The 16,098-nt window shown below is 39.1% G+C and overlaps 1 protein-coding gene across 5 annotated transcripts in view; it reads right to left on the bottom strand.

Moving 5' to 3' along the window:
- Positions 1-16,098, bottom strand: part of bcas3 (BCAS3 microtubule associated cell migration factor) — a 343,002-nt gene that overhangs the window by 236,128 nt on the left and 90,776 nt on the right. For all 5 annotated transcript variants that reach the window (XM_029445842.1, XM_029445838.1, XM_029445839.1 and 2 more), the window contains exon 16: positions 2,972-3,122. In XM_029445842.1, coding sequence (XP_029301702.1) covers positions 2,972-3,122 — 151 coding nt within the window. The remainder of the gene's footprint in view (positions 1-2,971; positions 3,123-16,098) is intronic.

Here is a 16,098-nt window from a genome sequence, read left to right as displayed (position 1 = left end):
TACTCTCACTCTGGCAAATAATTAGATGCATCTTGTTAAACCTTATTTGATTATATATGTCTGCCCTGCGAAAAATCCTGCCGTCATGAAATGTTCAGTTCTTGTTTTGTTCGTTATTTTTTCTTCAGGGTCATTTTGGAGGCTGTGGATTGTGTTGAGGTCGACGTGTACTGTGGCATCCTGAGAGGTGTTTCTAATATTTAGTCTACCCTCATTGATTTAAAAGGGCTGGATATTAGAAACACATATTTTGTATTTGTATTGGGGCAGGGAAGTTGGAAAATATTGAGAGGTTTTACTTTTTTAATTGAATTCTTTGACTGTAAAATAAATAATAGAAAGTTGAGGAAAGCCCGATACATTCTCAACACTACCTGAAATTGAATTTATAATCAATCTAAATAGATTATGATTTGCTGTTCTCTATTGCCATTTCATTGCAAAGTGATTGAACCTACAGTAAAGCTTTTACATTCACTGATCTAAACAGAAACGAGTAGTCGAGCAGTGGCCTGTAGGTCTTTTCGAGGACATATTCCTCGTAATCAGTCGTACGGCGACTGATTATTATTTTTCTGTTGTGTTCTGAATCTACAAAAACATGACTGAATATTTCACAAAATCATCAGTAGTAATTGCTATAAAGTAATGAGAGTTGGCATTAAATGTCTGGTCAGCTTCTTATTGTTTGATCAGATAGTTCATGATTTAAGTCCACATTTTATTTAGGAATTTGGTATCAAAACATGTTTATCATGTTGCCACTAGTATCGAAAAGTCTAAAAAAATGCCCTGCTATATAATTAAAAGTAATAACTAAACTACATGACAGACCAGGGGAATGTTAGAAAAGCAACACCACAACAATAATCACTTGGCAGCAGTAAAAAAAAAAAAAGAATAAATAAATACATAAATGAAAGTATCTATTCCTGCTTACCAATAAAGATGGAGGTGCAACAATGAAACTACAAAGCAGTGACATCTTGCTGTCAAAGTAAAAATATATACAAGAAGGAAAAGGAAAAGGATAAATACATCAAGAAAAATAAAAGCAATGAGTCTAGGAAAGGATGGATTAAAAAAATAATAATTGCAATAGCACCGTAGCAAAATTGTAGAGACGTAGTGCAAATAAAATTAAAACAACATTTCAGATTATTACAGATAACAAGCACAGCAACTGATAACTATAAATGACCACATGCAACCTGAAAGCTCTGATTAAAGGTAAATTAGGACATATTTAACTTCAAGGAAAGTTCAAACCCTTCAAATCAGAGCTTTTGAGAGAACCGTGCATCGTACGACTTCAAACATTTCAACTGCTAAACCAAATGCAAACCACCATCACCACGAAATCATAATAAATATACCAAAGCAGAACAACACAGTAGCCCATAAGCTATAATACATTTGACAAAGCAAATTAACTTTGCAAATCATCCTAATGATTTGAAAAAAAGGCCTGATGTTGGGCACGTTGACCGCAGGATCAGGTCTCTATTTTCATCCTCAAAGCTCACTTATCAAATGTCACGGGGAATAAATCCATCACCATCTGTTTGAATCATTGTAGCATTTCATATTCAAACACGGCATGAAAATTACATTTAAATGAAAAGATTAAAATTTGCCCATATTTGTGGAGCCACCTGTACTGTATGTAAATGCACTTAGCAAAGGCCTGTAGTTGCCGACGGTCTTAAAGCTACATCATTTCAATGCATGGCGAAGATCCAGGTCAAAAGAAAAGGTGCAGAGGTGCAGAGGTGCAGCTCTTCTACTTTGAAAAAATTAACTTTTTTCAATACTGGAAGCCAGAAGTTACACTGCATTTAATGTGACTTGAATATCATTTAAAATTATTGCCAGGGTTTTATTTCTATTCTTGATATGCGAACTTGGTCTGTGAGCTGTTTGGAAAGCAGATAAAACACATCATGCATGCATGTTCTGCTTCATTACCCTATGCAAAAAAAGTGGTGGCCTGAGACAAGAAGTCCATGAGCATCAGCTGGATGTGAGAGGACAAGCTTTGGCCTACAAAAGGCTATTGTTGACACAATACAGTGTTTTTACAATGTGATTAATACAAAATGACAGCAAATCACAGACTGAAATTAAGGACGTAATACAGTGCGATTTAGATTTTCTTTGACAGGGGCCAAACTGTAAATTTGTAGAGTTGGTGAGGTTGCCAATAACCCTTTTACACTCCCCCCTCTGGAGACACATTACACTTTAAGGGTTTCAGCTGTTTACTCTGCAGTGCAACAAGATGAAGTTCTACAAAGAGCTAACTTCTTTACTTTCATTTGTTTTCAAATGTATTTTCATACAACATTAATAAAGATTTAATAAACTATTTATAACCCAGTGAGATACAATATAATTTAGTTTTAGCAGATATAAGTGTTACTGCTGTAACTAATGTATAGAAATATAATGAATGATTGCCAATATAATACAAATGTACATTTCAAATATACACAAGTTATATAGCATTTGTTTATTAATTCATAAATCTTCTATATAATATAAATATACACAATATATATTAATTATAGATTCATATTAGACTTTTTCCCACTCATGGCATCCGCACAGGAATGCCATGAGAGGAGGCTGAAAGTTCCTGGAGAAATCTAGTAAGTGGACTTTGAGTTAAGACTCTTTCCAAAGCTGAAGATGTTTCATGATTTTTTTAACACTTTATTAACAAGTATTAATCCACCTGTGAATGACGTGCACATGTATATAAATATGATTACAGCTACTTTATATATCAATCATGCATTCACCGTTCATACACTTTAAAGGAGAAGTTATAATCATTAAAAAAATATAAAAGATATCCTTCTCTCTGCTTACAGCTTCATTAAAGTGTGCTATAATAATGTATTGAGTGTTTAAAGATGGCTTATAAAAGTGAAGTGTTGAGGCTGAGGTGTGTACGAGTGCTACCTACCCGGTGCGTTTGGTGATGGTGCCCAGGGTCATGGGCTGTTTGATCTGAGCCAGAGGCAGCACCACAGTGAGGCTTGGCAGCGGGGCCAGTCGCGGGTTCCCCATGTTGTTATTGGTGAAGTTGTTGTATGAATCCTGGCTGCTCAGCTTGGCTGGAAACACATACAAAAATACAATGTTTTCAGTACTCAATGTTCCCTGGGCAACAAGGTCAGAGAAATCTCCTTTTAATAGATTTGGAGTGGAGCATAACAGAGCCTTCCCAGGTAACAGATGCAGAATACTGATAATTGCAGTGTGAATGCTGGTACAACCTTTTATACAGAATGCATGTGTTGGTGCTCAGGTGTCCCTTGTTTATCTACACAGACAGCTGTCAACATTGCTCAGTTTGCATTGAATTAAGAATTCACTTTTATCAGTCACTTACTTTAAATTGCTGATCAGGCATTCAGCAGACAACACATTTTCTTTCCATCAAAAAAAACCTTGTTTCATTGCATTCTTATTTTCATATTTATTATGTCCCAACCCCTTAAACACACACACACAACCCCAGGTTCAAGGCCTCCTGTGGAATTATTGGAAATAACCAGCTCAAGATGCTACATTACAAAGGCTTTAGTGCCTGGCAGTCTGTTAATCAACACACACACACACACACACACACACACACACACACACACACACACACACACACACACACACACACACACACACACACACACACACACACACACACACACACACACACACACACACACACACACACACACACACACAGGTCCAGCCAAACACAATCATGTCAAAGGGCTTTTTAATGACCTTCACCAGCTGAACCAGGCGAGACGCTGCTAGTTTGTGACACTTACTATTTAACTGAACACATACAGTCAGCCTCCATTTTACTGGATAATACTTTTCCACATTTGTTAGTAAGGCAGTAAATAATCTCTGGCAGAAAAAGTATGACATGCACTAGTGTGCATGTTGTATAAATGTATGACTTTTACAAACAACAAAGCCCAAGCACATATTCAGGTGAACATGTGGCAAGACAGTTTTAATATATTGTACAAATGATTTTTTAATTACATTAAAACATTTATGAAGCGCTTGAATCAGGACAAATATAACTGGGCAACATCCTGGTCAGTAGAAGATCTAAATGTGTAGGTGTGTTTTATGACAAATTATTTGTTTTGCTTGTTGCTAAATTCTTACAACAACTTTCTCCTGAGAACAATCCCTATAAAACTGGTTTTGTGGACAGTTTCTGAGAAGACATGTTGCTGTTGAATTTCTATATGTCATTTTTAAATGCTTTTACAATCACAACCACAATTCCATTCACCTCCATTGTACTGGGGCGGAGGCACAAATCTCAGGGAAGCTTATTTCTAAACGTTGACAAAGAAAAGCATAACTTCATACCACTAGAGCGATGTGTAACAATATGGCTTTGTGTTGGTAAGGTGACCCTCTAATATAATGGGAAAAGAAACAGTGACATAGAAACATTACACTATAGGGGGAAAGAAACGTGGATTATAAAACAAATATGTTCCTGTAATCCTGTGACAAAGCGACAACAAATAAAGTGTATCCTGCTGATTCAATATGCAGCCTGAGAAGAAATTCCAAGATCAAGTGCTTTCAAAAGAAATAAAGAGCAAACCTGTGGGTGCACCACAATACGCTCTCTGAATGTTTTCCTTGTTCCATTTGTTGCTTTAATAGATGAGTGACAGCCGTGCAACATAAAGGAATGAAAAGGAGGGAGGGGGGACTTGAAGACAGAGAAAACAAGGCGGACATCAAAGGTTACAATAAAGGTAGAGGAGAGTGCCTTGTCATTATTTGGAAGGAGCGATCAAGAGGAGGCTGAATGCGAGCGGAAAGGGACTGCTGAGTGTTTTGGTCCAGTCTTTTAGATCATTAACGTGTAGCTCTGAGTTTCATTAGTCCTGCCAAACCTCCGCTTTGTGGGCCTCTAAAGGGCTGTCTTTTAGACCTCCGCTGGCCAACAATGCTGTGTGACCTTCAGAGGTGGAGAGGGGACCATTACAAAAACCTGGCCTTCATTTCCTTCTGCTCCTCTCTTAGTAAGACTAACAGAGGGCTGTACCAGGGCAGCTCCTGAAAGTCCTTCACAATTCAAAAGCTACACCCCCAGAGCCTGGGCAGCCACCTTTTGTGTTGAGGGGAGGGGGCAGACGAGGAACGAAATATGTACAGGAAGCAGCCTGAAAAGCCATAATGGTGCTTCAGCTAAGAGGAGAGTGGAGGGTAAGGATTGGGGGTGGGGGTGTCAATGAATTTAGCTTCCTCGTTGAAAATGGACATTTCACTTTTGCTCCACTGAATTATCTGCGGTCACCCCTTATAAAATAAGCCTGAATGTGGATTGTAGGACAGGTGTGGCCGGACAGAGATGGGAAGTGATGATCACTGTTGACCTAACAGTCACACGGTGCTGTCTCTCAAGGACAAGTGCTCCTGAACTGTCATAACCCCCAGTGAAGACCGAGAAGACAAGTTCATGTGGAACGTGTTCCAGATGATACATGAAAGGATGTCTGATAGAGAGGCAGCAAGGGTGTGTGATGTGCATGTTTGTGTGGCTGTGGAGATACTGTGAGTAAAGGTATGGAGGGATATTGAAGTAGAGAAAGTGTAGCTTCTACTTTCATAAAGTCTACACACTAAAATGAGTTTACAAAAGCTTGCTATGGTTTTTTGTTCTAGAACTGAACAGTTGGATTTGTATAATTTAAACGGGGTTTTATTGTAAAATTGCCTGAGAACTTGAGAAATGATCTAATGACCTGACTCTCCCTGTCTCTCTTCATGGTAATACGGATATGTCATAACACAGAGAAATATAATATAATAAAGTCACTCACTTTTCTGTGTCAAAAAGATTGTTCTCATGTTTCATTGTTCCCATGTTCAGGTCCTTTTCAATTGATCTTTTATTGTAGACTAAACAGATACGAGTGCTGTAATCTAAATGATTATTGATTACATTTCTAACAAGGTTTGAGGTTGAATGATTGAGATACAGCTGCTGATGACAGTATAAAGATACAATTATTGTCACTTCCTGTTCTATGATAAGTGCGGACGTACGAGTAATAGCAGCGGGTAAGGATGGCTGCTTGAGCACTGTTAAAAGACTTTCGTCAAAGTAATTATGCACATCTTTGCTGTTATTTTCATAGAGAGAGTGGTGGAGCAGAGATATGCAAACAACTGATTATGGGCGTGTTTACCTCCACCCATGTTAAACAGTTGGAGTGGAACTCAGACCTGTGCACGTGTCCATCATTGTAGAAACTTTGAAATGTATTAAAACAGAACCATGTATACGCACTGCTTTATACATCTGATGCATATTATTGTATTTATTATTATTTATTGCACAATTACTTTTACTCTTAGAATTCATTTAGACTTTAAGGATTTTAAATTTAAGTTTTATTTCAAAAAGAAAAGTTGGACACACAGAAACACCAAAAGCCATAGAGCACAAAATCTAGTCTGAATATTAAAGAGCTTGTGCCATATGTATCACCAGCTGTGCTATCATTACTACCTGTCCCTATCACTACTACTACAGTACTGCAGAAACTACTGCTCTTAGTACAACAATGTCATCTTTTAAATGGTCTGTTGAAATGAATCTGACTTGATGCATGTGATCAACTATTGCTCAGGTATCTGTGAATTAATTATAATAAATCAAAACTGAAAGACAGATAAAAGGTAGTGAGTAAGCCAAAAAGGAACATGGCTGACCAAGGCTACAAAAAAGAGAAAGAGAGAGAGTGAGGTAGACTAATGAGAAGAGTCTGGCAGACAGACAGCTTTAGATGGAGGCCATGATTTGATTAATGACCGGGGCGTGATCTGCCCGAGCACTGATACATGACATTCCCATGGAAAAAAGATCCATCAATGCAAATCCAGCTCCGTCGCCGTCGTCCAGAGAAAAACTCTGACCCTGCCAAAAAGTCACACTGTCACCTGACCCTCGTCTCTCTTTCTCCCTTAATCCAACCATCCATCCAGCTACCCTCCATCCGTCCGTCCATCCATTCCTCCCTGTCTCAACAGCATTTGCATTCTCTTCTCGCATTAAGCCTCTCTCTTTATCCTTCACACTCTTTCTCTCTCCTCAGCCACTCCGCGTCACGCTATCTCATGTTTCTCTCCCCTCTTTTAATACCCAATTTGCATCCAATGCAAGCAGTAGTCTGCCAATGAGGAGCCAACGTGCAAAAGGACAAGCTCTGAAGACATTGCATATCCACACAAACACTGTGTCTTATTTGAATTGTTCAGCCAGAGAGAATATTTTAGTCAAGGGAAAAGAAAACCCTAGCAGGGCCGAAGAGGATCTGGGTTGAGAGGCAGCAGGTTCGGCAGGTGACATGTTGAGTGATGCCCTGGAAATTGGGATAGACCTTGAACCTAAAGATGATATTGCAGCTGTGAGATGCAGGGGTAGAGAAAGAGAAGGAGGCAGAGTTCAGAAGACAACAAAGAAGCTATGATGTCCCAGCAAGGGAATACTTTTATGGTTTTGACTAGACTTTATGCTTTTGAACATATTTTTGTATAGAAGTTGATATATTCTGCTTACTTCCTATTTCCATGGCCTAAAACATAAAACCTCTTTATGAATGTAAATGCCAACAGTTGTAGTGCGTAAGGAAAACTGTATACCGGCTGTTCAATGCTTTTTGACAGAATTGAATTCTTGTCAAGAGAATAAAATCTCTGCAACAGCATTTAGATCATGAATCTTATCCAGTCACTAAAACTGCTGTTAGAGATTAACGGCTGCGTAAGGCTGAGAGGCAGGTTTCATTACAGGGTTTCATAAACAAACATGCCAACAAGAACGTACACGCTCAGATGGAGTGTCAAAACTGCCAGCTCTGAGGGTGTTGAGCTCGACGACCTGTAATGTTAATTAGGCTTGTTTGTGTATTCCCCTTTCAGATATGACCCCTCTCATGCAAATAACTGAAGAAGTCACTTTCCCCTAAAAGCTTTACATACATGTCTTATCATTCTTAACAACACAAGCAGTGTCTAAGAATCATAAGATTGAGAGTAAAATGATAAACTATATCTAATAAATGATGACATTATTGATACAATCTTTGGGAAAACTGAGAACACACTTCTTAGTTTAATATCATTACTCTTCACCCTCAAACCCCTGCAGCTCAATCTGCACTGGCTCTAATTATGGAACAATTAGGCAAAGGACACCTACTGTATGTTTGACATTACTTTAAAAGATAGAAGAAGTCAGACATGTCTGAAAAGTGAGTTTTCCTTTGATCAGATATTTCCCACAATATAATGTAAGATTCCTTGATTTAAATCAGGAAATGTTATATGATATTGTGTTTAGAGCAGGACTAAAAGGGTTAACACATGTTTATATAAGTTAGCAATAACTTGCCTTTTCATCAAAACACAAGTATTGTATTTGCACCAACAATTAAGACTGTTACCACCCCTACTAAAAACACTTCTTTAAAGACTGGCCAATATCAGCAAACCTGTATCAGTCTATACCCACGTTCCACCATTCATAAAATGATAGTCCTAGACATGTTAAAAGAGGGAGGGATTAAAGCAGGGAGAGGAAGAGGATTGAAGAGAAGGGAGGGGGGGTGGCTGTAATTCAGATGTAATCCTTTTGTGCAGGAGAAGAAAGCTCTTCTACATCACAGTTCCCCAAAGTATAATTATTAAAACACTAACTTCCACAGGGCGAGGAAAGAGAGGGAGAGTGAAAAAAAACTTAACAGAAGGGAGGCAGAGATGAACATGGGGAGGGCTTAAAAAGGTTGAATTCAAAGAGGGGGAAAAAAAGGAGAAGGAGCGGGGATCCCCACTGGACAGAGTAAAAACAAATTAAAAGAGCCCTTATAAAACACAGATGCTGCAAAGAAAATAAACTTCACAGGATTTACTGTTTTGCAAAGGAATCGGAAGACTGGTGGAAAAGCCATCAGGTCTTTTCTCCGGCTTCTTTTTTCCTTTCTCGCTCAGGTAACGTTGCGGCAGAGGATCTATCTTCTCGGTTTTCCCGGTCCCCCTGGCTTTTCTCTTTGTACAGAAATCTTGCTTGTTTGCTATTTGCAGTCAAAGCTAAGAGTCGAGGTCAGGCTGGCCTGTGTGAAAATGGCTTCCTGCCCAGTCCCCCGCTCCCAAACCGCAAGCTAACGTTTTGTATTTTCATTGACATTTCTCATGTCAGGGAGCTAAAAAAAAACACTCAACAGTAAAAATAAAAAATTCCCAGGACATGATTGTTTCAGATTTCTTCATCATATTTGAGAGTAAAAAAAAAAAGATAAGAAAGTGAGATTTTTAAAAGGTGTAACATGCTGCATGTGGCAAACGAGTATCGTGCTCAGAGAAGTTTGTGTTGTATTAAGGAGGAAAGGGCAGCAGTTGAGAGGGAACTACAGCAATACAGAAGCAGAACATATACATACAAATACACACATGCACCCTTCTGACACACAACTAAAAATAATCATAAGAAAACAGTCAGGTGAATAGAACACGTGCAAACTTGAAAACACGCAGTTGCACACACAAACAGCTCCCTGAAATCAGATCTCCCAGTTTACAGCATGTCAGTGTTTATACAGCTTCATCAGACAGGACTGAGTCATGAGCACGAAGAGCTGCGAGGGGGTCAGACATCTCCACTGGATCAGATGACATGCACAGCTCAACATCTTCTCCGTGTGTGTGTGTGTGTATTTTGTTGATAATCCTGAAGTCCTTGATATTAGTGCATGCAGCCAAGTTACTTCTGATTTGCACGTAAAGCAACCTTTACATCACAGAGAAATGTTTAAATATTGTTAACATTAAAGTTAAGCTATCCATTGTTGAAAGAAACAAATAAAGTCGCAGTGGTAAGCAACTCATCTGGTGAAAGATTGGGTACGGACAGTTCCACTGCAGAATATGGAAGTCCCCTCTTTTAGAGGTAAACATCGCTCAAGGATGCAAGTCCCCCTTACAACAATTATAAAAGCACATTTTCTGTAATATTATGGTCAAAGACTGTAAAAGAAAATGTAGAATGATAGTCCCCTGTCAGTCATGTAGGCTTGTGTGTGTGTGTGTGTGTGTGTGTGTGTGTGTGTGTGTGTGTGTGTGTGTGTGTGGTGAAGTGTAGAGTTGTGTGTGTAGAGCATTCATCTGATTTGTGTGAAAGAGCTAGTACCTCACAGTAAAGAGGGACGGGTTAATGATTGGATGTTTGGGAAAGCAGGAGGTGTGTGAGTGTGTGTTTTGGCGGGGGGCGGAAGGGGGGGTGGTCGTCGCAAATTCACAGATGCACATACACAGCATACACACTTACAAATCAATTTAGAGAGTGAGCAGGAGAGGGAGAGACCGTTGGAGAACGACTGGATGCATCAATTAATAAACAAAGCATTTCAAAAGTAACCTCACATTCTGCTTGTGTTTAGGTCACAAAATTAAGTAACATGAGTTAGAGGAGAATACAAGTTGTTATTGTATAAGTTTAACAAATGGTTCTGTTGCCAAAAGTGCTTTTTTTGCAAGGGTGGAAACTACGAGTAAAAATGATTTCTTATTTCTGGCATTTTCTGTACTAGCATTTATGCACGGCTGCACATGTTCATAAATATATATACATGTATATATACACACACACATATGTATATAGTGTATATATGTATGTAAACATATATATAGTTTAGATGCTAAACTGCATGTTGTTGTCTCAGTACCTTTACTGTGTGCAATGACAATGAAACTTGAATCTCTTTTCATTCTAATCTTAGAATAATTTTAATTATTTATTTATTTTAGACACAACACAAGGAATGAATTCGTACAAAATATTTTCTACAAAACAGATTGTTTTAGTATTTCCAACTTTTTTTAAAATCTCAATCAAAATGACCTTTGTCATTACCGGTATATGTGGTAAAAGAAGAACACATCAGAATGCATAACGCAACATGAGAAGAAGCCTCCTGATCCAACCTCCCTGGTAAGAGAGGAGATTGTCAATCTGTCTGTGTCTCAATGCTTCTCCTCTTATAACCCAGTGGTCCGAGAGAAAGGAACCAATAAGAGAGAGGAAAAGGAGACGATGAGACTCACAGCCATCCTCCTCTGTCTATATGAGCAAAATAAATTGTCAAACTGAAACATTCAACATTTCCTTCACGATCATAATGTGATAATAGTGATTTTCTTGCAGTTAATGCAGAGTTCAATTGAGGTTGGTGGTTTGTTAATCATTGTATCAAAGCAGCCCCGTCTTCTTTCATCTGCATTTATAATCAAACATCCCAAACCCTCTCGTTCTCCACACTGCATCCAAAAACACACACCCTGTGGTCGCACACATAGAGCATTTAAAAATGACCCTGATCTAATGCTGATTGATTGACATTGCAGTCATGTTCAGCTGTGACAGAAGCTCTGTTTGAATAGCGGGTAAAAACAGAATGGCCGATTTGATCCGAATTTAGCCAGCAGAGTTTTGACAGCATCCACGTCGAAGTGAATGGCGTGTCAAAAACACTTAAGCATGACAGGAGCAAACAAGGAGTTAAGAGTCAGGAAGGACAAGGTTTCTTTCCAGGAGTGGAGACGTGTTTGTGATCTATAACATTTATTTTTCAGTTTTAGTTCAGATCATCTTGGTTTTCTATCAACAATAATTTCTCTTATACTAAATATATAGTATTTAAAAGACAAAGGTAACTCAGGTGTAAGTATTGGATTTATGCATGTATACTGTACACCTACAACAGATCAGGAGGTATACAGTATACAAAGTATAAAATAAGGTGATATTTACCAATTGCATTCCATAACTTGCCAAATGACCTGTTCAGCACTAACACCACTGTAAGACAAACACTTCTACTGGCTGTAAGCTTTAGGAACACAAAAAAAAAAGAAAACTGAAATAAGAGAAAAACAAACCATTATCCTCACACTGCAGCAGGACCAAGGTGGGATGTAAAATCTATTGATCCAGTGACAATGAAAGGCTTTGGCTTTTCAGAGCATGCACTTTTCACATGGTAGGCAATAAGCTGGAAGCCACAAGTGCCTTCTGTGTGTAATGGCAAGCCAGCTTTATTTTATTTTTTTTATCTCTACCTTCCAATTTTGCAAATCAAATAATGATGAGTGCAGTGGCGGGCACCCAGTGATAAGAGGGTTTAGTGGTTGTGGAGATTGAGTTATTAGGGTTCGTATAAAAAGGACAGAGGTCTCTGGCGGAGCCCGAACGCGGGCCAAGATACATATTCCCCGCACTGTGTATTTTTGGTCGCTTTAAAAGCCCTAAAAGTACAGGGGAAGGCTAATTTTCAGAGTAAACAGCTTGTTCGATTGCAGTGTGGTTTTGCGCTGAGCTCTCCGTTTATTGACTTAAGCCGAGCTGTGCTCTGGACGACCACAGGGAGAAGCCTGCCGATGGAGCCTGCAACAAATACAAGCCGCTAACACTAGCTTACCTTTGATGGCACACACTGTTACAAACACTGTTAAATCAAATGTACTGAGTAATGTACAAAGCCTAATCCTCTATATGTCTGTATATGACTATATGGCAGGTTAAGGGAAAAATGCTTTTAAAAGAACATCTGCTCTTTTTAGAAAGCCATTTGTCATTTTATATTTCCTTACAACAATTTGTAGGTTCAATTATTAAGATATATACACAGTAGGGTTTGAATGTGATGTGTCCAATGAAATATATTAAATATGAGAACAAAACACTGCTCAGAAAAAAAACACATCTTCATTTTCAAAGCAGTTTAAATCTTTTATAAACAACAACAAAAAAGGCAGTACCAAAAAGAGGAGAGAAAATGGCAAAGAAAACAAAGAACACAGGTAAGGGGTCTTTTAACGTTTAGCTGAAAAGTGTTCAGACTGCCTCTTTAAAATAAATTAGCTCCAAAGGAGGGCTGCAAGTTGTTTTAGCTGAAGGAAGTGACCATTCATTAAAAAAGCCAGAGAAATGACCTCGCTCCTTCTCCGTTGCTAGATTTGTATCAAAGCAAAACCTTTGCAGGACAACTCAAGCTTTTCAAGTCCTTTCCTGTGTGTTTGCACGCCCGGCTGCTCTGCTCCTCCCTCTCCAAACTGCAGGGAATCCTGACCACACAGCACCACTCAGAGGACAACTCCAGTACTGAAACACAGGGCTGCCACCAAGCTGTAGCGTAAGTTCCATGACTTTGGGTAATTATAGCAAAGGACTTCCAAGACCTACTATTCATTTCTCCTTCTTTACTAATGAAACTATTGTTTTTGGTCTTAGTCTCAGCAGATGCACGCTTGTGTTTTTGTATGTGCACAGCTGCATGTAAGATGTAGAACAGGGTAAAGAGCACTGTTCTACTTCTATTCTACATGATCTCCCCTGCACTGTACTACAATGGTATAAACAACACAAAACTCGACAAAATACTCACTTGTGTTGCTTGGGATAACCTGGAGACGTTTGTATTTAGGCAGTAAAATGTCACTAAAATGGTCTGATGTTGAATAAAAATGCAAATCTTTAGTTAAACATCAAGAGGAATAACCTGAGCACCAGATCAATTCTTTCTCTTTTCTTTCTCTTTTTTATTTACCAGATGTGGAGATGTAATTATTGGACCACGGATAGAAATGATGGAATTTAGTGTCGCAAGATAAATTAAGATACAAAATACTTTCCATAACTTGGTTGAAAACGACAATAACTTTGGGGCATTTCTGGGTGGTGTTGGGAAATTCAAGGATTCAAGGATCATTTTTTGTTATTTTACAACACAAGGTTGCACAACAAAATGCAGTTGTAGCCTCGTCCACTTATGCTACACAAGAAAAAAAAACTAAATAACAAAACCAGCATTCCGGTTGTGCAGGGTCTTCAACATATCTCAGGGCCCTCCTAACTACATATGTATACAATCGAGTTACATATTAAACTGGGCCTACAATAACATGTAGGCCTAATGTGCCATGTATAAACATCCCTTTTTATGGTGCATCTAATATTTAGCTTTTACAATAATAATATGCCACTAGTTATAGTTATAGGTGCCGCACAGCATCGGTTAGCTAGCTCATGGGATTGCACGAGGATTCATGGGTAACAGTTAGACTATCATCAATGTTGTGGATTCTTTTTATTTATTTATTTTAATCAAACAGGCCTATTTATCTTTGCTAATAATATGCTGGATTCATGTTAATGTAATGTGTATTTTAATGATATGTATTTTTTGATGTTGGCTGTAGCTTCGCAGCTTTCGGCTGTATTTCTGTATCTCCCTCAAATTGATTTGACTTTTTTCCCTATTGCCCTCTCCAATTTCGGCATAGCAATTACAATGGGATGTAGAAGACAGAAAAGAGGTTTAAAAAAAAGAAAAATGTAAATGAAAGAGCAGAAAATTAAATAAAAAAACATGATGAACATGTGGGCCTGTGGTGGCTTTACGAATGCTGGTTAGCTCAGTCTCAGGCTGGACACTGATCCAACACAGCTCATCATGATGACTGAATCTGGACAAGTCATCTATTTCACTTTTCATACTGTTTACAAGTGTTTGAAATGAACATGCTAACTCGCTCTGTTAAATCCATCTGATATGTGTGTGAAACAGATTTCAACATATTCAACTGTACTGTATTAAACTTACAGTACCTTCAGTATACTGTCAGGGTCACAGTGAGGTCGTGTACATACGTGTCACACATCAGCAGTTATGAGGTAATGTTTCTTTGGCATCGACCTCAGCAGAGAGTTGGTGTTTTTCACCGCAGGACGATGACTGACGGAGGGGAGTGCTGGGGGAGGAGGGAGGCGAGATAAAACAAAAGTCCAAACCCAAATAAGCAAGCCGTCAGCCTCTAATAGCAGAAAGGAAGTGTCCCTTTATCAACAAGTGAATTAACAGTTTCCTGTCACACCTTGTTTTTTGCCTCCCCCTTTCTCTCTGAACCAGCGCCAGGGCCCAGATGGCTCAGTGATCGGACCACCATGGCTTCTGCTGGGTGAGGAAACAAACCTGTTGACTAATAGCCTCGCCTTGATGTTTTATGATTGGGAAGTGTATGACTAGAGCTGTGCATACACACAAAAGGCACCCAAGCCTGTTAAAAAAATGCACACCAAGTCATAACTGTCACAGAAAAGAGGAACGCAAAACACCTTTCACGTATTTCATTCTGGAAGTATAACAAATAAGCCCTAATTATTAGATAAAAAGCCTAATCTCCATCTACCTTACTAGAGGGGAAAGTACAGCCCTTCACAAAGAGATATGAACACAGATCAAGTTTAAATTATTATGATCAAGTTGCTTTTGCGGCGATCGTAACTTTTTTGCACGGCACGCTGCTTTATTATAGAGTACGCTTTGGTTGGATCACAAAAACATGTGAATAATGAAACTCTACAGTGGCTACCATATGCCTGGTACAGCCTCAATAACCTCTGCCCTGTGCAGAGAAACTGCACTCACTAATCAAGCCTTGTATGCGCCGGGCCGCAAACAAGCCCCGATTTACAGCTTGGAACGGTCACATTATAAGTCAGCACTTCAAATGACAATGCATTGATCACACAGAGGAAAAGCTTTGGGAAAAAAGAAGGTGTGTGTGTGTCTGTGTGTGTGTGTGTGTGTGTGTGTGTGTGTGTGTGTGTGTGGGGGGGGGGGGGGGGGGGGAATTGTACTGTATACAGCGACGTAAATAGCCATTCCAGATTTTAACGGTGACAAGAAGACGGCCAATTACTGGCCTCTATTTTTAGGCTGAGTGTGGCCTGGGCTGGCAGCTTTGAGAAGGATGTGTACTTTTCTTCAGTTCCTGCCCAAAAATCAACGCTGTCCTCACTGGCGACAATCACAGAGCAGCTGTTGTGGCTAGGTGGCCTGGCCCAGGCTTGCCCCACCATGCTGCTGTCTGCCAACTTAAGAAAACCGCCTTCACTGCCCAAAGTTCACACCCGGCTCACAAAAACAGACACGAAAGCGTGTGTAACTCAATTTGTTTTCATCCGGTGAAAACTTTGCAAATTAT

This window comes from Cottoperca gobio, chromosome 13, assembly GCF_900634415.1.
Source record: "Cottoperca gobio chromosome 13, fCotGob3.1, whole genome shotgun sequence".
NCBI classification, from domain to species: domain Eukaryota; kingdom Metazoa; phylum Chordata; class Actinopteri; order Perciformes; family Bovichtidae; genus Cottoperca; species Cottoperca gobio.
The sequence above is the reverse complement of the archived record's forward strand: the minus strand, read 5'-3'. Positions and strand labels throughout refer to the sequence as shown.